General features: G+C 47.3%; 1 protein-coding gene across 1 annotated transcript in view; it reads right to left on the bottom strand.

The window, feature by feature from the left end:
- LOC146811634 (transmembrane protease serine 9-like) overlaps positions 1-21,010 on the bottom strand; it is a 1,785,969-nt gene that overhangs the window by 634,106 nt on the left and 1,130,853 nt on the right. The window contains exon 12 of the mRNA XM_085618610.1: positions 7,871-8,028. Coding sequence (XP_085474736.1) covers positions 7,871-8,028 — 158 coding nt within the window. The remainder of the gene's footprint in view (positions 1-7,870; positions 8,029-21,010) is intronic.

Here is a 21,010-nt window from a genome sequence, read left to right as displayed (position 1 = left end):
GCCCTCTTCGGTGTCTGGAATGCATGATGGGTGGCTCCATGCCATCTGTTGCCCCTCTTGATGTGGCCCTGGGCTGTTCTCCCTTTTGTGGTGCAGGCTGCCGTCCGACTTTACACCAGGTCAAAGCAGGTGTAGATTTCCTGGTGCTAGCATGCCTTATCGCCTGTTTTGTGTTTTTATCGCAGATCTGGCTGGTCGTTGAGAATGTTGAGGTGTGATGTCGTGGCTTTTGGCACGGGAACGCCCACTCTGCATCTCATTAGCGATAGCTGCGGGGGGCCTCTGTGGCGATGTTTTTTGCGGATGCTATCGCTGGTAAACTGGTGCTGTGGGCTGTTAGTACCAGCTTGTGAATGGGGAGGTAAATTTATCACGACTTTGGCTGCGATGAAGTGCCGCAATTCAGCGATAGCTCCTTGTGGATATGCCCCTAAATCTTTAATCTCTGGGATTATGCAATTAGCCATGGGGTATTTGGCCAGTCGGTGAATAATCCTTTCATTTTTGTCCCCCCACCCATACACCCTAGCTACAGAGGATCTCCACAGTAGTCTAGCGGCCTCCATGGAGGTCTGCTTGATCTCATCCCTTAAAAATGCCAGCCGTATGTCCTGTGCGTCGTCTCTCTGCTCTGGTAATTGGTTTTCAAGGAGGGTTGACTGGGCCTTCAAGAGAGTGATCTGGTAGTTCTGGGTTAGTCGTTTAAGCTTAAGCTGACCTTTGGCAAAGGCGTTTATGGTGGCCTTACCCGCTTCCCACAAAGTGCCTGGGGAGGAAACAGAGTCCTGGTTAGTGAGAAAGTAGTGCTTGAGTTCTTTACCTCTAGTTTTCTTAAACTCCCTGTCCATGAGGAACCATGCATTCATCCTCAGTATGTCTGGGGCATCTTCCACTTCAAGAACATGGGTGAATGGTCAGATATACCCCTAGGAAGGATGATAATGTCCCTGATTTTCTGGCAGTCGAGGGCAGGCATGAAAATATAGTCAAGTCGTGCATGTGTATGGTGTGCGGCAGATGTATGTGTGAATGGTTTGTTCTGGGGATGCCAGATTCTCCAGGCATCACAGATTGCTAGGGTATTTGCCCAGTTTGCTAAGAGCTTAGCGTGGGTGGATCTTGTGGCAGATAGGGTGTTTGCTGTATAAAGGACAGGGTGCTTAACTGCGTTAAAGTCACCTCTGATTATTGTCGTCTCAGGGGATAGAGAGGAGATGAGGTCTGCGGTGCGTTTGAGAATGGGAGTAAGCAGTGATGGCGGGGCGTATATAGAAACCAAGTTGAGGGCATTGCCTCCTATAGTTCCAGTCAGGGCTACAAAGCATCTTAGAGGGTCGTTAGTGCCTTTGGTAAACACAAAGGAAAGATTATGGCGCATGAGGATTGCTACGCCTCTTGACACTCGATCAAACCCTGAGTGTCAAACTCTGTCATAGCCGTATTGTGTCAGAAAGGGGCAGTTGTTACCTACAAGGTGGGTTTCTTGGAGTAGTAGTATGTCAGCTACTTGGCGCTGTGTGTATTGCAGGACTGCTGTCCTTTTGACTTTGTCTAATAGCCCATTGACATTCCATGACATTATATGGAGCAGGTCCCTGCCATTATGTGTGGCTGTCATGGTGGGTGGAAGTGTAGATGAGGGCCTGTGAGATGAATGCACTGTTTCATATGTGAGCTATGGGGCTACAAGTACGTCTCTGCAGCATGGGCTTTGCACGCGAGTGTCATATTGCTGAAGAAGAGTGCTGGTGTGGTAAACAGGGTGTAAAATCGAAAAACCGGGACAACGGTCTCCCCTCCCTTCTCTACCCCCCCACCCTATACTTAATGAACAAAAGCATCTGTCATCCCTAACAATTAATACAATGCCAAACTAAAAGGCTTGGATGTGGAGATTCATGGAGGACCCCTCCTCACATAAAGGATATTGTATTGTTGCAATCAGAAGAACTAGAATTGTAGTAGACACACCTATAGAAAATAAGCCACCTCTTATGTTTCAGGCAGTCTGCAGCTGATCAGGGTTAACATGCTAGGAGTGCTGGACTCCGAGAGAGGTTCGAGTCCGCGAGGTCAATTGGAGGGGTTCTAGGTGAGGCAGTTCCAGGGTCTGCGTGGCCCCCTGAGTCAGGTCGTCGCGGGGAGTGGGAGTTGTACAGAGGCTCCCGAGCTTTTGGATGCGGTCTGGGACTGATGGGCATAGGAAGTGTGGGGGATGCAGGGGTCATATTCCCCCAAGATTTTGAAGTGGGGGGGATGCAGGGGACAAGGGTGGGGGGAACAAGTAGACAAAAGAATTTCTCATCTCCCTTCCTTGATTCACAGGGCCTTTAGTGCGTGAAAGCCCTACCTTTAATGGCCCTGCAGGCAGAGCCTGCCTTTGCTAAGATAGCTCCCTGAGAGCGGAGAAAAATCTGGCAGCCTTGCTGATGGTAGTTAATTGAATGAGGCAGCAGGGTGTTCCTTTGTGTTCACTGTTTAGTACACGGATGAACAGCGACTGGCACCTGAACCCAAACATCTAGGAACTCCCCCAGCTCACCTAAATCACATTTAGCTTATCTGCCCACGCAGATGATGGTTTTGATGATGTGTGCCAGCAGGGGTCAGAGGGTGAAGGGAGGATAAGAAAAGCGCTAAAGGGGTGCTAAAAATATCAACTGCACTGTGATAATGAAGTACTAAAACCTCTTTAATTGGCAAACCATACAAAAACAAACAGGCAGAGACAAGGATAAGGCTGGAGCAAGAGGAGAAGGGCGTTGCTGTTGGCATAACCATAACGCACACAGCTCCATGTGCCCCTCAGAAATTGGTGCCTAAGGCCTAGCCCAGCTCTCCCACGCTACAGGCTGGCCCTGACTGCACATGACCTGTGACCTGCGTTCAGTTACCTGTCACCATTCTGATAGTCACAGAGGCCACCCGCCCCAGACACTTTTGTTGCACTGCAACCCTCCAGGAATTGTTATAAACTCTGCCACAGCTGCCTGCAGTCTGCACTTCTGAGAACAAAGAGAGAGAGGTCCTTTGTTGATTGCTGTCCGATACTGCCCTTCCCCAGCCCTACCCTACCTGCCGCCTTGAAGACCCAGGCCTGAAGGCAGCAGTAAGATTTGAAGAAGTAAAGTAAAGAGATTTGGGAAAATACAGTTTTTGCCTATGTGTTTCACCACTCTTGTAGCGAGCATCCTCAAAACACACACACACATGCTTGCATACACACATGCATGCATGCACACATGCATGCATGCACACACAAGCGCAAGGGTGTCCCTGTCCCCTCCAGAAATTTTGTGTCTCCTACACTGCTGCCGGGACCCAATGGTGATTCCGATCTGGCCCGACGCGTCCCCCATCCCCTGCGTGAGCGTATGCGGCCGCTGCCCGGCATGGGTGACCCTATTTGGGCATCTCCAGTTTGGACTTTAGGGGGCTGGTCTGGGGCGTTCATTCTCAGAGGGCGCTCCTCCGTCAGCCATGTCCAGGCTGCCTCAGGGGACTCAAAGAAGAGGGTTTTAATCTGAAACACCACTCGGAGGTAAGCTGGAAAGAAAAGCCTGTATTGGAGGTCTAAAGCACGGAGTTTCTCTTTAACCTCAACGAATGATTGTCTTTGAGTTTAGACCTCCCGTGTATAGTCGGGGAAGACCATTATTGGGTTACCCTGGTACATTAGGTATTTTTGCTTGCGTGCTTCATCGAGGATGGACTCTCTCCTTAAAATTGAGGATCCAAGCAATTATCGGCCTGTGCGGTGCTCCAGGCGGAGGTCTTGGGGCCAGGGAGCGGTTGGCCCGCTCAATCGCAAACCACGAGGAGAGGGAATCTTTGGGCATCCATGAGTTTATCCAATGTTCGATGAAGTTGCTCATCTGTCCCTGTTCTGAGCCCTCCGGAAATCCCACAAGGCGGAGATTATTGCACCACGACCTGTTTTCCGCGTCCTCTGCTCGCCTATGTAGTTCTTTAGTGTGGGTTTGCAGACGTGCAACTTGGTCTTTTAACTGGTATACGTCATCTTCTACTGTGGAGATCCGGGACTCAATTTCTTTGATCCGGGCCTTCACAGCGCAGAGATCCTGTCGGAGGAGTGCCATGTCGCCTCGGACTTCACCAATTTTGCTCTCTACTGAGGTTTGCAAGGCACTGATTGCTTGAAGGATGGTGTTGAGGTCGGTGACAATGGGGGCACTCTTCTCCGTGGGCCCACCCATCGCTCCGGACTCCATGGTCGTGTATTGGTCCATCTTGGTCTGCGTTGTGGGGGGGGCTCGACCCACGGTCTCTTCCCATTGCAGCAGTTCGGTGTTTGCCTCCCCGGGGGTCAGCGCCTCCAGGCGTTCCCAGTGTGATCAGAGGAGGAGAGTGTGCCTCGGTTCGAAAAACGTGAGTGTGGCAGGAGGGATTAACCAGTCTGGCGGTCAAGGATCAGTCTCTTCGTGGCAATGAACGGTGGGTGGACACAGGGAGGAGGATGACTGTCTGGGCCCCTGCGGTCCACCCACGGCCGGTGCGGATCTGCTCCCACCACTGCGCGATTTTGCAGTCAACCTCTCTTCACATAGATGGCTAAGTGTTGCTGCACCAGACTGTTCTGGGGGGGTTTTGGTTGTCCAGTCACCCCTGCATGTCGCTGTCACCAACACTCACCAGGTCGTGGGAGGTCCAAGGACCGGGTGTTCTTTGAATGCTGGTGGGTCGACAGATCTCATCAGACTACTCTTCACCCACCGGATCAGTAGGCGGGAACCAACTTGTGAGCCCCATGCTGCCCGAAGTGGCAGCCGAACCCTCTGCCTCACCTGCTCGTCAAGCACAGCCGGCACAGGCCCAGGCCTCCCAGGGGGACCAGTTGGCAGTTCACCTTGCACCGGGAGGTTGAGGTCCAGAACCTAGGCTTCGCCCCGTGTCGGCGAGCCTCCAATAGCAGCGGGGTGGGACACACAGTAGATACTTTCAGGCACGTGGAGGGTCCAGGCCCAGGGACCCTGGGACCCTGGGTGATAAGCAGCGCACACCTCGGGCTGATAGGTCTCCAAGTCGCAGGGCAAAGGGACAATTCATAGCGCGCTGGGGCTTCCGCTGTCATGGGACGTGGGAAGCCTCTCCCAAGACTCCCGCTGCCCGGTGGCAGCAGGCGAACCACCCTGGTCAAGACTCCCCGCTGCGGGACCGCCCAGATGCAGATCGCTGGGACTGCAGCTGCTTCAGGCCAGAAGGATAAGTTCAGGGGCAGGCCTGGTTCTTCCCATGCACTGCAGCCCACAGACTCACCAGGCCGCAGGAGACTCGGGAAGCTGGTGCTCCGCTTGCGTTGGTGGGCTCATGGGATTGCAGTGCACTCGCGGTCTGAACCCCACACAGGTCTCCAGAGCCGAGGCTCGTGTCTCAGCTTCAGAGGCGCAGTCAGGGTAAGGGAGGCCCTGCTCAGGCCACACCTCAGGGCTCTTCTCACTTGGCATGCAGGGCCGAATGGTCCCACGGTCCACACCTGGTATTTGTCCCGCACGGGCTACCACATGGGGGGGCCCAATCCGCAGCAGGGACACTCTCCTCGCCAGCCCCCGCGTCAGTCCAGGTGTGGTCTACAGCATCGACGAGCGGTGAGTGAGTGTCGCCATTTTACGATCGTCGCAGCCGGGGGACCCGGGTGCAGGGCAGGCCACAGTGCCTGAATTTACAATATTGTGCCTCTGATGGTCCGCACGAGTTGTAGTATGATGCAGGCGGCCAGTTAATAGGGTGCCTGATTGCCGATGGTGGCGGATTCTGGAGCGGATGACGGAGGGGTCCGAAGCAGTCTTAGCGTGCGACCGCCATCTTGACGCTTCAAGCCACGCCCCTAATATGACTGAATTATTTTGATTTGACTTGACTGTCATGACTCTCCTCAATTCCAGGAAGTATATGAAGACTTCAATGATAGATTATATTTATGTTATTGAACATTATTTACAGAAAGCTCAACAAAATCTATAAGTGCCTAGTGCTTTTTGTAGATGTGATTCATTTGGTAATCTCTCCAATCTCTTCTGCAGGTAGAGGGGCCTAGGAAATTCAAGCTTTTTCTCAATCAAATCAATCAATCAGGGGAATTGTAAGCTCGCTACTCACCCGGGAGGGTCTCAAGGTGCTGAGGGGGGAGGGGCGGGGGGTCCGCAGGTCTGTTTAGCCAAAGAGCCAGGTCTTGAGAGTCTTCCTGAAAGTGTTCAGGGAGGGGGCGCATCTGATGCCTGCCGGTAGCTCGTTCCAGGTCTTTGCTGCGATGTGAGAGAATATGATCGTCTACCTGCTCTGGCTCTGTGGATGTGTGTGGTTTTGGCTAGGGAGAAGTTGGAAGATCGGAGGCTTCTTTTGGGTACGTGGAAGTTGATTCTGTCATTGAGGTATTTGAGTCTGATGTTGTGTAGGCATTTGTAGGCGTGGGTGAGGATTTTGAAGGTGACTCTTCTCTCCACAGGGAGCCAGTGGAGTCTTCGTAAGTGTTGGCTGATGTGTTTGTGCTGGGGGATGCAGAGGACGAATCTGCCGGCGGTGTTCTGTATTGTCCGGAGTTTGCAGAGTAGGGACTTGTTGATGCCGGCATAGAGTGCATTTCCCTAGTCCAGTCTGCTTGAGATGAGTGGGTGGGTGACTGTCTTTCTTGACTCAGGGGTGATCCATTTGAAGGTCTTGCGAAGGATGCAGAGAGTGTTGAAACAGCTGGAGGTGACAGCGTTGATCTGTTGGTTCATGGTGAGAGATGAGTCGAGTACGATGCCGAGGTTTTTTGCGTGGTCTGAGGGGGTAGGTGGGCTTCCGAGGGTGGTCGGACACAAGGTGTTGTCCCATACTGAAGGGGTGGTTCCAAGGACCAGGACTTCTATCTTCTCAGCGTTTAGTTTCAGGCAGCTGTTGGTCATCCAGACTGCGACGTCTTGCATTTCTTTCTGGAAGTTGAGTTTGGCAGTGGTAGGATCTCTGTTGAGGGAGAGGATGAGCCGGGCGTCGTCGGCGTCGGATACAATGTTGAGGCCGTGTTGTCTGACGATGGCTGCGAGGGGGGCCATGTAGATGTTGAAGAGTGTTGGACTCAGAGATGATCCCTGTGGGACTCCGCAGGTGATTTTTGTCCGATCAGAGAGGAAGGGTGTTAGTCTGATTATTTGGCTTCTTACGGTGAGGGACGATCGGATCCAGTCCACGGCTGTCCCTTGTATGCCAGCGTCGTGTAGTCTGGCGACAAGTGTGCGGTGTGAGACGGTGTTGAAGGCCGCTGACAGGTTGAGTAGGATGAGGGCTGCGGAGTGGCCTTGGTCCAGGAGGGTGCGAATGTCGCCTGTGGCGGCGAGTAGGGTGGTCTCGGTGCTATGGTTGCTCCAGAATCCAGATTGGGGCAGGTCGAGGACGGCGTTCTCTTCAATGAATCGTGTCAGTTCCCTGTTGACTGTTTTCTCATGTCCACGAGACCCAGGAAATGGGCAAAGCCAGCAGCCCATTTCCACAAAAAGCCACCCATATGGCATGATTTATGAAAAAAACATAGAATACTTTACATAAGAAGTAGCAGAATGTTCGATCTTGTGTGGGCATTCTGTTTCTGTGATGTGGATGTAACTGAAGAAGTTAGACCGGTCATTGTGATTAGAGTTCCCTATTTATCCATACATTGGTTTCACACACAAGGAAAAACAAAGCAGTGAATTGCCAACCTCTTGCCAGCAAGAGCCGCAATGCCTATAACTGATATGATGCTTTTAGTAATGTGCTGCCCATTATCTACAAAACTGAACTTTTTAGGTAGAGAAGAGTTTTGAGTGATGACATAAATATAGGAACATAATGCAAATGCTTCACTCTTGTGGTAAAAAAAGAAACACAGACTGACCTGGCATGTCCCGTTTTGTCCATTCTGGTCCAAGGCACATAGTATTGTTTGTTGAACGGGATCAGATGAATTGGCCAGGCCATAAATACAGTTACAGTGTTTCCGTCCAATCAGCTGCAGTTCAACCGCCCGTAAGTCCACAGGCCAATAATTGGGAGCTAGAATGGTTAAAAAAACAAAACTATCTATACACGATCAGCAAAGTATCACAAGGATATCGGCCAAGAGAAGGCGAGAACCCCAATCCACACCATATACAGCTTTCCGAATGTTATGATGTTACAACGCATACAGTTACAACGCATGCCTTTACAATGCAGTTTTTACATCGTAACATCCTTTACAACGCATTATTTTAGAAAGCATTCCATTACATCGCATTATACCATTACAATGCATACCATTACAACGCATTTAAGGTAAGTGTTGGATAGTGTAGGGGTAATAATTACTATTCTAACTCCAGTGAGTGCAACAGTAGGGTAAGTGTCGGATAGTGTAAGGGTACTATGTGTTGTAATGGTATGCGTTGTAATGACTTGCAATGTAATGCCTGCATTGTAGTGACATGCGTTGTAATGACGTGTGTTGTAGTGACATGCGATGTAATGCTGTGTTGTAGTGACATGAGATGTAAAGGATGTGGCGATGAAACGGCTGCATTGTAAAGCTAGTGCGATGTAATGACTGCGTTGTAAAGGTTGTTTCCCACAGCTTTCCATGTCGTTTGTGATCAATAGCTCAGAGTATGGGTTTCTGCAAAAAGTTATGGACTTGCACAAATGATGCTTTTGGAAACATGCTGTGCCTAACCCGCTTTTTTAGATTCCTTAATCAGCCTAGAAAAATGGGCAACAGGTTGTTCCCCCATCCCTGAAATATACAACTATAGTATGAATCAGTAAATAGGAACATGATTATTTATATAAAAAAAATACTTCTATTTGGTAGCATCCTCCCCAGAAACAAAAGCAGGCCTCTATAACAGCTTAGAGAAAATTCATTATTTAAGCTACCTTTGCCTTAGGCCATTGCTGCCACCATTTATTCATGCCACTGCCACTGCTACGCCTAGTCTAATTTATTATTTTATTTGTATTTCATTGAATTTATCATATTTAAACAACATGAGCTTACTATTAGGCTTTATGGCGCTTGAGACAATGTTCAGCAAACTACACTCCAGAAGAAAAACAAAATAGGATGAACAGACCACAGGAAATGAACAGTATGTAAGCTTTCAAAGGAAGAGCAGGTAGGGCTCAGCTTCCAGTATGGACAGAGGCAGGGGTGTATAAGCCCACTGAACATACACTTAATGGCCGACCTCATCATCTGGCTTTTCAAAAGAGGTTGAAGAAAACATTGCTCAGTCAAGAGCAAATTCCTGGAGAGTCAGTGGGGGAATAGTGCTTGGAACACATTTCTGGGGGAAACGGCATTAACAACGCGGGCTAAACCACGCATATGCGTGGTTAAGGAAGTCAGCGCACTATATTCTGAGCGGATGGGTGGGGAGCGGAACAGGAAGGGCCGGGACGCAGCTTGGTAAGTAGGGCTGGTGCCAGATTTTAGGGCTCAGGGTGGTGGGCTTGAATTAGGACCGTTTTTTTGCGCTGGGGACTGGGTTTTAGGGCTCAGGGCAGGGGGGGAACAGTTTTTAGGACTGGGGTGGTGTGGTGCAGGGCTGGGGGCTGGGTTTTAGGGCTCAGGGCGGGGGAAGGGGGGTCTGATGCTCACCACACATATGCCTTAACCAATCATGACTTTACAATGACATGAATTGTAAAGCCATGTGTGGTAAAGGCATGCGTGGTGAAGACCCGCTTGTGGTTGAGACCACGTTGTTTAGTCATGTGTTGTTCTGTCATACAACCCTTTCTAGGCCACTCCCGCCTGCTGCATTATAAATCATTCAAATAATTTTACATTTAATGTTCTTTTCTACTGGAAGGTAAATGGCCTATGCCACTACTGATATTGGGACAGAAAAGGTCCCTGGCATAGCTCTGGAGAGTATGCGCCCCTAGCACCATTGCAAGTTCTGAGGAGTTTTGGATTTTTTTGCTTCAGTACATACAACAATCATGTTGTGCACTGAAGACTATGTGACATAGAACGCAACCCAGAGTGGGGCTCCTTGGTCTGTACGTGCACACTGTGAGCACTCACCTTTTACTGAGTGTGTCTACTGTCAGCTCATCAAGCTGCTGACAACTGGTAATGGTGGCAGAGACACATAGTGGCAGTCAGGACATTTTTACCTGTCACTTACCTGTGAGAGTCGCCTACTGAACTCTCCCGTATTTTTAAATGGTCTGCTAGTCCCCTACACCTAGTTTCTTTGCTATATCCATGTGGGACAGGGATGATGCGTGTGTATGTGAGATGTCTTTGTGTAGTGGTTGTGTGTTTGTTAGATGTGGTTTTACATAAAATACATTTTGATTTTCAGCACCCAAATGGTTCTCAAGTGGTGGTTAGAGAGAGTCACAGACAGCAATACAAATTGTTAGCTCCTCCAGAACATTCCAGAGATCCTTTACAGTGGGCCAGAGTCTAGGAAGTGGAGGAGAGGAGACAGAGGGGGAATCCTTTGAAGTTTAGGCAAAGCCCTCTGAACTTTCCATTTCTATTGTTCTCTGGAAGGGCTACCACCAACAGACAAACAGGTATTTATATGAGCTAGTTTCTTCTTCTTTTGCAGCCTTGTTTTGGGTTTTCCCTGGCAGGTGACTCCTAATTCCACCTCATCTTCCTGCTGACACCATAGGACAAAGATTGTGGCAGAATCAATCTGGAAGAAATAAGCAAAGTGCTGAAAAATGGTCCCAGAGCTTGACTCGTGAAATAAACTGAGTCCATAAAGACATGCTGTTTACCAGGGTTGGATGTTTTTTAACCAACTCCCTTCTATCGGGTTCGGAACCAGAAACCTGGCAGCTCTACAAGTCACCAGAAGAAGCTGTATGGGCCCTGTTTTTCAGGAAGGAGTTGAATTACTGCTTAGGTGGTGCATTGGAGGTATCCCTGAATGAGAAAGACACTATCCAGCGAAGGGGGGATGGTGAAGGGGGTGAGGTGTAACAAAGTGAAACAGCAGATCATGGAAGACTGGCATCATTTAGTCAGAGGCTGAGGTGTGGAAGACCTGGGTATTGCTGCAGTCTTGCTGATGTGTAGGAACCTGTGACTGTGGGGCACTCCAAAAAACAGCTGCATGCTTCATGAGTTTTCCCAATAAAAATAAAAATGCCTAGTGGTGTGAGGAAGTAAAATAATCATGACTCTATTCTGCAGTCGCCATTGACAAACATGAGTTCCAGAGGAACTGCTGTGCCAACAACTGTCAGAGAAGAGATTGAATAATAATGTGTCATCCCCGTTGCTATCTGTGGTCGGCTTCAACCCTTTTTAATATAGAGGGCTGGTATATAGGCCTGGAAACTATGCAGTGAAGAAGGGATCCACAGGATCAAGAGCAGCGCCACCTGGCAACCTGAGTGCAGCCTCCCATGACTGGTACTGGGTTTGCGGACTATCACTTGAGTGGTCAGGCACACATGCACTCAAAGAAGACTGTGCAAAGAAGCTAGGCCAGGGCAGTATGCAGGTGATCACTATTTGAGTGGCTGTGTGTGAATGCATACCAACAAAGCAGTGCTGCCCTTGATCTCTTACAGCAACTTCAAGTGTAGCCGGGATCACACTGACAGACAAGAGGGTCAAAAAAGTATCATGCAAGTGTGGCACTGCACACTGGGGCCAAGAGGGGGATATTGCTTTGGAGACTAAGACTTCACTACTCTTGGGAAGGGGTCAATCAGGCTTCCCCATTCATAATTTCCCAATAGCTTCCAGAAGGGCTACGGTCTGCTTTGTACTGAGATACCACTGGATCAGGCTTCTCCAATGAGAAGTTAGCGAGCTACTGTTAGCACTCCAGCTACCTGTCAGTAGCTCTGATGTGTCCAGCCCAGTCCACCAAAGGACACGCTTTTGCTTGGCTGAATTAATATATGTAGAACAACATTGAAAAGTTTGAATTCAAAACCAAAATTAAGAGTATTTTCAGAACTCATAAGCTGATGTTTGGGGAAAAATGGTTGAATTCTGAAAATATTATTTTAAGTTGGCTATAGTAATACCTTGGTGCCAGTGGGATTCAAGCTATAAGCTATTATGTATAACCTATGTAAAGGCAGTCCAAACAGACAAAGCCTTTTTTACATTACTTCTGCCTGGTGCACTGAGGTGATCATGGCTAGTAATTTCCAATGGTGTGGCTACAAATTAATCAAGCAATCCATCAATCAGGGGCTTGTAAAGCTTGGCTACACACCCATGAAGGTCTTAAGGTGCTGGGGGAGGGGCTGCTGATCCATATGGGTGTGGAGGTTTAGTCAAAGAACCAGGGCTTGAGGTCCTTCCTCAACTGTGTTAACACACGGATTGCCTGAGGTGGAGGGACAGGGTGTTTCAGGTCTTGGCGGTTGGGTAGGAGAACGATTTTCTTCCGGTTCTTGTCCTGTGGATCCGTGGGACGGAGGCCAGGGCCATTTGTTCAGAGCAGAGTTGTCTGGCGGGTGTGTGGAAGTTGAGTCTCTTGTTGATAGGGAGCCAGTGGAGTTGCCGGAGGTGTTGTGTCATGTGGCTGTGGTGGGGGATGTCGAGGAACAGTCTGGCTGCAGCATTTGGACTTTATGTAGTTTCCTGAGCTGTTTCCAACTAATGCTGACGTAGAATGTGTTGCAGTAGTACAGTCTACTGGTGATGAGTGTGTGGGTGACCGTCTTTCTGGATTCTGTGGGAAGCCATCTGAATGCCTTTTGAAGTAGGTGGAACGTGTGGAAACAGGATGAGGATACTCTGTTGATTTGGCGGTTCATTGAGAGCGAGGAGTCCAGTATGATGTCTAGTTTGCATGCCTGATGTGTAGGGGTGGGAAGGGTTCCTAATGCAGTGGGCCACCAGGAGTCGTCCCAGTGAGGGGGTGGGTCCCAAGATGAGTACGATGATTGTTCGAGTTGAGCTTGAGGCAGATGTCTTGCATCCAGGTAGAGACTGCCTTCATTCCGTTGTGAGAGTTGATTCTGGCGGATGTGGGTTCAGTGGTGAGGGAGATAATCAGCTGGGTGTCGACAGCTTAGGAGACGATGTTGAGTCTGTGGCTTCTGACGATGGCTGTGAGAAGAGCCATGTAGATGTTGAAGAGGGTGGGGCTCAGGTAGGAGCGCTGCAGCACTATGCATGTAGGGTCTAAGAGGAATGGGGTTAGTCTGACTTACTGTGTTTGGCCGGTCAGGAAGGAGTGGATCCAGTCCAGTGCCTTGTCATGGATGCCAGTGTCAGGGAGTCTCGTGATTAGGGTGCGGTGGGAGATGGTGTCGAAGGCGGCTGAGAGGTCTAGTAGAATGAGGGCTGCGGTTTATACCCGGTCAAGGTGGGAGCGGATGTTGTCGGTAGCGGCGAGGAGTGCGGTTTCTGTGCTGTGGTTGCTTCGGAAGCCTGATTGGGAAGTGTCCAGGACGTGGTTCTTTTCGAAGAACTGGGAGAGTTGGGCATTGATGGCCTTCTTGATGACCTTAGCTGGGAGGGAGAGGAGGGAGATGGGTCTGAAGTTCTTGAGGACTGTAGGGTGGGCGGATGGTTTCTTCAGCAGGGGTTTGATTGGAGAGTGGTACATCTGTAGTCTCGCTGTTGAGCCTGGCAAACTCCTTGATGATGGTAAAGTGTTCTTTGCTGTTGTGTGCGTTGGCGTTTATTTTCTCTTGGAGGGCTATTTTCTTTTTGGTTTTGAGGAGAAGATGGTGTGTGTTGACAGCGGATTTGAAAGTGGCATGGGTTTCAGTTTTTTTTCGTTCCTCCATCTCTCTTGAGTCATCGGCAGGTGCGCCTGGACTTGGAGGGTGGGAGTGAACCAACTGGCTTACTTGAAGTGTTGCTTGTCTGGTGTCTTCTTGAGGGGTGCCAGAGTGTCGGCGCCATTGGGGATCCAACGGTAAAGATTGCACGCTGCAGTGTCAGCATCTGTTGGTGTTGGTGGGGTGTTTGTGCCAGGGGGTCGACGGGACGTTCTTCGGTGACCTTGTTCCAGCTGTGACCGGGGGCGATGAGGATGGTGGTGTATTGTGGGTGTGGTGAAGGTGATGTGTATGCAGTGGTGGTCTGTCCAGAGTAGCTCGGTGTTGTGGCTGTAGGTGATGTTACCGGGTCAAGCATGTGTCCGGCTGTGTGGGGCGCGGTCACTAGCTGCTTGAGTCCGATATTGGCGAGGTTCTCCATAGGGTGGCAGTGTTCTGGTCACTGGCGTTGTCTAGCTAGAACTTGAGGTCCCCGAGTAGGATGTACTCGGTGCATGTGAGAGCCTGGGGTGCGATGAGGTCTATGATGGCATCTGTGAATGACGGGCGGGGCTAAGGGGCCTGTAGATAAGGGTGCCGCAGAAGGAGGTCTTGGGGTTGGTCTGGATCTGGAAGTGGAGGCGTTTCATGGATATCGTTGAGTAGGTTAAGTGCGTGGTCAGTCTGAGGGTGTTCTTGTGGACGATGGCAATGCCTCTTCCTGGTCGGTTGGCACAGTCCTTGCGGGTGATTTTGTAGCCATCGGGGATGGCGATCACGATGTCCAGTCCAGAACTGGGGTTGGTCCAGTTTTCAGTGAAGAAGGCAATATCGGTAGAGGTAGCATTGAGGAGGTCCCAGATTTCTGTGGCGTGTTTGTGGAGGGATCACATGTTGAGGAGTATGCAGTTGAGCCAGTTGAGTGAGCTGTTGATTGACCGGGTGGAGAGAGGAGCAGGCGTGTTGGTGTGGGTGAAGGCGTGGTTGCAGTTCTGGCAGGCGAAGGGTCCATGGATCTCCTTTGGTGATGCTAGGTGGCAGGTGGTTTGGTGTCTAGAGTCGAGGGCGAGGATGGTGCTTGCGTTGTAGTGGTGGACACAGATGGGCGTTCCTTTGGCGCACCTTTGGCATGGCCACCCAGTGGCCGCCATTAGGTAGTGCCATTAGGTAGTGCTGTGGGGGGCTGGACAGCTGGGAGGCGGGAAAATGCGGGAGCTGGAAGGGTCATTGGAAGGGGGTGGCACCACGTGGGATCGCAGTGGCAGGGGCGACGAAGGAGAAAACAATAAAAAGGAAAAAGGAAAGGAAAGCAAAAAAGGCAGAAAGGCAGAGACAGGAAAAAATAAAAGGGAGAAAGTGAAAAGCAGAAAGAGAAATAGAGGATCAGTCAAGCGGCAGAGTAGTGACGCTCTACCACTGAGCCAAAAGGGAGGAGTTGCAGACCGACGGCTGCAGGTGGATGAGGCCTCGAACTCCTGCAGCAATGGGGACAGCAGCAGCTACCAGTTATTGGACTGCATCTTCACCACGCATCAGCCAAAATTTAGTAGTGCTGGGAGGGGGGATGGACCGCTGGGAGGCGTAAAAACACGGGAAGGGTAGGGGTCAGGCCACTGGGGATTGCAGCTTCAGGGGCGACGAAGGAGAGAAAAAGAAAAAGGAAAGAAAAGTAAAAAATCCAGAAAGACAGAGGCAGTAAAAATTAAAAGAGAGAGATAGAAAAGCAGAGAGACAGAGGGGCAGTCAAGCGGCAGAGCAGTGACACTCTACCACTGGACCAAAAGGGATATAAGTTGCAGACTGGAGCGTGCAGGTGGAGGAGGGCCTGGAACTCCTGACCTCAAGGTCAGCAGCAGCAACGGGGACAGCAGCAGCTACCAGACGGGGGCTACGCTGTGAGAGGAGAAAGTCCACCAAAAGTTTAGTGGTACTAATGTAGTCTTGTCTGATATCACTATTACAACACTAATGCTAATACTAGCTCAGGATGATCATCATTGATCATAGGTACCTCTTATTACATAAAAGTCTGGAGACCTCTGCACTAGATACTATCCTAAATAGGCAGCCCAGCTGTCTCCTAAACACCAGCAACCAGTACTCAGGAAGTTGGTTCACTAATTGAAGTGCCCTCTGGTGATTACGTACAATACTCTGATTTGTGAATTACAAATTACTTATTCTTTTATAAGTCAAAGCACAAGCTGCACATTGATTTATTGATTGGTATTGGATGTTCTATTGCATTTTGAATGTTTAACCTCACAGCCTCGGGATGCTCGACTGTGCTGCTGAGCAGTTCAAGTGCTGAAGGGGTGTACTTGGTGCTCCTTTGGGCTCAACAGTGAAGTGCAGCCACAAAACACCTGTAGGAAAGGCTGTGCGTGTAACAATCTTAACTCAGTAACATCTGTCTGCTTGGAAATCCTGAATATGGACCCACAGGTTGTGAAGCGCAATTGTTTCCTGAATCTAGAGGCACATGCGGCTGTCCTTCTGTGACATCAGAACATGAAAACAAGAGAAGGCTTTTAGTCTTCAATAACTATGACATGTACCATATTATTACATTCTACACAGCTTAACTGACCTTTGCTCAGCATGTAAGTACACTTTCAGTGACAGATTGAAGTTTATTCTCCTCATTACGTAAATGTTGCTCACTGTTTTTATAGGTCTGCCACTAGAGTGAAACGGTGCAGAAGTTTGGTTACAACTTGTAGTTTCCCATGCCTCCTACCAGAGTGACTGTAATTCCACTGGTAATGATGCCCAAGACTGCCTTTGCTGGGGCTGAGACAACTCCTTACTAATTTGTAGTAATCACTTGTAGATCACAGTTATTTAGGGTCAGGTTTACATATGCAGCTCCAAGTGCCCTATGCCTTTCTCCTCAAATGCAGGCCATTTTCACCTTGCCTCCCTACATTCTCAAATCCCTACCCAACCAATCATATAAAACACAATGACAGCACTTTATATCTATCATAAGGTGGACTACCATAAGGTAACACTACAAATGTGCCAATATGAACGGGCACTATCCTTTTTGCTTCCTGTCCCAGCACATAGTTTGGCATCCGCAAATGAATACTGATTCTGAAAAATCATATGCTCCAAATTTTTGGCCAAACTACCTCTCCACTATACCCAGATTCTTAGATTAGCGATGAACTGGTTAGCAAGAATTTATTTAAAGGTATGGCTATTGAGACAAGTGATAGAAATGACCACATATTTAGAAATCAAACTATTTAGCATGTTATAAATACAACTTAGAATGTCTTTAAATACAAATGAAATGTACATTTTAGAAAACACTCACAATATATGTGATTATATTTTAGTAGAACAATTAAATGAATTTAAAATATATTGTAGAATACTAAATGTAGACATGAAAGTTGTTATTTAGGAATGTTTCATTTATAATTGCATGATTTTAAAAAAAGACTGCACCAAGAAACTATACTTTAGCCTGAGAAGCGACTAGGCCCGAGGCTTTTTTTTCTTTTCGACCTTTGCTCAAGGTAAAATAATCTGTGCAATAGCCTAACATTGATATCACCTTACAGATGTGCTGACTCTAATGTTAATGTTTATTTAGTTTCCTCTCACCCTATGTTAGTTCATTTCCACTAAGAATAATAGACTATAGAAACTATGAAGAACAAATGGTGACATAGACTTATAAATGTTGCTTTCAATTAACTTGATATAAGTCTTTATATTTGCTGGCTAGCTTCTTATTTCGGCATTGAAACTCATAATGTGTCTTTTAGCTTAGGTGAGAGGTTTCTCATGGGAATCTTCTCTCATGTAACAATTATGTAGAAAACTGTATCAGTCTAGATGATAAGAGTGCCAACTGTGGAGATGATGCATCGTATGACTGACAACACCCCCTTATGTGCTGTTCTGATTGGATATCGAGTGAAGGCGTCTGCCAACAACCGATACATGTATTGATAGGTAACAATAACAAGTGTTCCTAGCTAGTTAGACCACCACACTTCTACATCCCTTGGCTTGTCCATTGGCACTGCTGCGGGATTTCTTCCCACCTGAGACTCTTCTTTAAAGAGAGCTGATTCCTTTTAGATATACTAGAGGTGACTTACCTTTACTGATTTGTAATCTATGGTACAGCACATTCTGAAATAGTTGCTACTGCAATTGTGGGAAACTTGGCTGAGTTTTCTAGAACTACTCTGCAAGAGGGGTTCGTCCTTATTTACCACTCTTTTCCAACTGAACTCTTTATGGGTTCCTATTTAGAATAGGTCCTTTGGCTAGTTTATTGGGTTTCTTTATGGGCCTCCTGTCTTAATTATTGATGATATCATCTTTTCTTAGTTCTTTAACGTACTAAACTGAACAAAGATATCTAAGTTTCTAATCTTAAAAGATAAAATAAAAACTTTAAACCATCTTAACCTCTTGTCATTGACTCATTTAAAAATTATAAATGTCCATGATGTTTTAAAGACTCTATTTTTGTGAAGGAGGCTATTACTATTCCTGTTGGTAAAGGAGAGGAATCACCTCCGGAGGGTACTTCAGTTTACATCATGACAATTGAGCATGGATTAAATTAGTGTTTGTGGTGGAAACAATGGATGATAATTACTGAGGATGATGGTGCATTGCGTTTACCTAGGTATGGAACATTTAACTAGGTATGGAACTTTTAACACTAGAAGTTTTGATCATTTAAGGGGAAAAATGTATGAGTTGAAGCCACCACCTTGACTCATGCAATAGGAATGTTTACAACTTCGGGAAAAGGTTGCAAGAGAGGAAAAATGTCAGAGGAGAGTGGGTAGCGCAATGAAGAATTATGCAACCGCTAAATGGAATGAAGAGCAGCGTAGATGGAGAAAGGGAATTATTGCGGGAACTAGACTATATCCTGTTCTTACATCGGAGGGAAAAGAGATGAGTAAAAATACAGTTAGGCGAGAATGGGAAGATGCAGATTCTGATACAGGAGATGAAATATTGAAGAAAATCCTGTCAGCCCGACTACTTACTGTGACCTTTGCCAATCCGGAAGAGATAAGTACTAGTGTGAGTCAGTCTGTGCATACTGCTCCAGTACAATCAGATTTAGCTTTAATTGAACTACCTTCACAGGTTTTGCAAATTGCCCGTCAGTAATGAGGCAACCAACAACTGTGGTTCCCATTGACACTGACCCAGTTGTGTCACAGGTAACCCCTACTGCAGCACCCCAGATTGTACGTAGGCGAGAGGTCATGAAAACTTCAGTTGTGAAAGTACTGACTACACAGAACACACAGTTAGTGTTGTGGAGACCTCAACAAAATGTACAAGCTTTGTTAGATGGTGGGGGACCTTGGTCTTTATGACCCCATTGAATTCTAGTGAATTTCCTGGAAGTGGGGATGGTTGATTACCAGCTTGAATTGACAAATTGACAAGGGAAAAAAGGGCAGAAGCTGCAGAGTCTCCGAAGGATATAAAAGTAAAAAAAGACAAACCTTTGAACAATCCCAAAAATAATGATTTAGGAGAATTAATTAGGGGATGCTTGGATTTTTGTCATTTATATCAATACGAAATACCTGAACTTTCCTTTTTGTGTTAGGAGATTACTTGCAGAGCAGCTACTACACACAGTTTTTTGCCAGGAATACCAAAGAAATACGATGTTGATCTCAATAATAATGTGAACTTGCATTGCAAATTACTGGGATGACCAAACTAAGAATTTGAGGGCTTCAGGAATGCGGACCCATATTAACGAAATAATGAAATATTACAGCTGGAAAAAAGTGGAGAAGCTCGAACTTAGGTAGGCAAAGAAGCATGAAAAGAAAAAGAGAGAAATTGAAGTAGGGCAGGATGAAGTGGCAGAAGCGGCAGAATATCCATTGAGAGAAGTAGTTGGGGATGCTTATTTACATGTTCCATTGAATAGTGGTGATTCAACTGCATTCACAAACTATTTTCCAAATCTGAGAGACAAGCCAGTGCAGTGGTATGATCAAGTGGAAAGGTTTATTAAAAATTCAAAGGCATTGTGGAAGGATCTGGACACATTCTTTGACATCAGGGTTCCAACAGTTCTGTGGTCTGAGTGTAAGGTTTCTGTGCAATGGGCAAATGCTGAGCCCCAGAGAGAAAAGGGAACAGGTGCTCCATCATCTTTAGTGATGGAGAAGTACAAGGCAGTAATTACTTTCCTAAAAGGGAAAATTCCTCCTAAAGACATTGATGGGTTAAAAATTGAAAGGACGACTCAGGAACCAAAGGATACTGTTCATGAATACTATGAAAGGTTGTTTCAGGTTTCCAAACAGCATAGTGGAAGTGAATACCTTGAAGAGAAGGATATGGGTATTTTCGTGTCACAATTTGTTTTGGGGTTGAATCCTAAGATTAGCTCACACATCAAATAAAATGCCAAAATCACTGGAGGAAATCCTGCGATATGCAAAATATTTGTAGTGATGAATTGGATACGAAGCAGAGGAGAGTTAAGGTAAAATTTATGCTATCACAGATGAAGTTGGCTCAGAAAGGATTTCAAGTTCCGTCATTGGTTGGAGGTCAGGGTATGATGAAGGGAGTTGTTGCCCCACAGGCAGTATTTGTGACAAATCAAGGAATGTGAGTTTCTCAGGGATGCGGTAGAGGTGTTTCTACTGGTGTGAAACTAGGAACCAATATTGCTGATTTGAAGACCGTGTCATATTTGCAATAGGGTGGGGCATTGGAAGCAAGAATGTTGATTTAATCCTGAAAATATTGCCGGGCTAGTCCAAAATTCACAGGGAATGACAGGTCAGGGAATACAGATAAGTCAGCTTAAGAATTAAACGCAAGGTGAGAATCAAATAAATCCTGTTATGCCAGGATAAATGGGAAATCCCAAATTAATATAAACCAGTTACCAAAATTGAACTCGAATCAAGGACAAAATGTCATGCCACAAGTTCAGAACTTGAATCAGGATGTGTTAGGACAATTTTGTTTGTTTGAAATGGATGAGTTTGGTTCTGAAAATTCACGATCACGGTGCCTGATAGAGGAAGAGGACTGTGTAGTTGGTGCAGATGCAAATGCCTGCGGTCACGATGTATCGTTCTTGATTGATACAAGAGCTACCCGATCCACAGTTAGAACAGTGGAAGTTCCAGGCTTACTTCTCTCCGGAAGGGCAATCCAAGTTGTTGGGGTTACAACTAAACAAATGTCAAATCCAATTTCAGAAGAGGTTCCTGTCAGAATAGGAACACCAATTCATGGTTTGTGATTCCAGTCCAGTAAA

Source organism: Triturus cristatus, chromosome 7, assembly GCF_964204655.1.
Source record: "Triturus cristatus chromosome 7, aTriCri1.1, whole genome shotgun sequence".
NCBI classification, from domain to species: domain Eukaryota; kingdom Metazoa; phylum Chordata; class Amphibia; order Caudata; family Salamandridae; genus Triturus; species Triturus cristatus.
The sequence above is the reverse complement of the archived record's forward strand: the minus strand, read 5'-3'. Positions and strand labels throughout refer to the sequence as shown.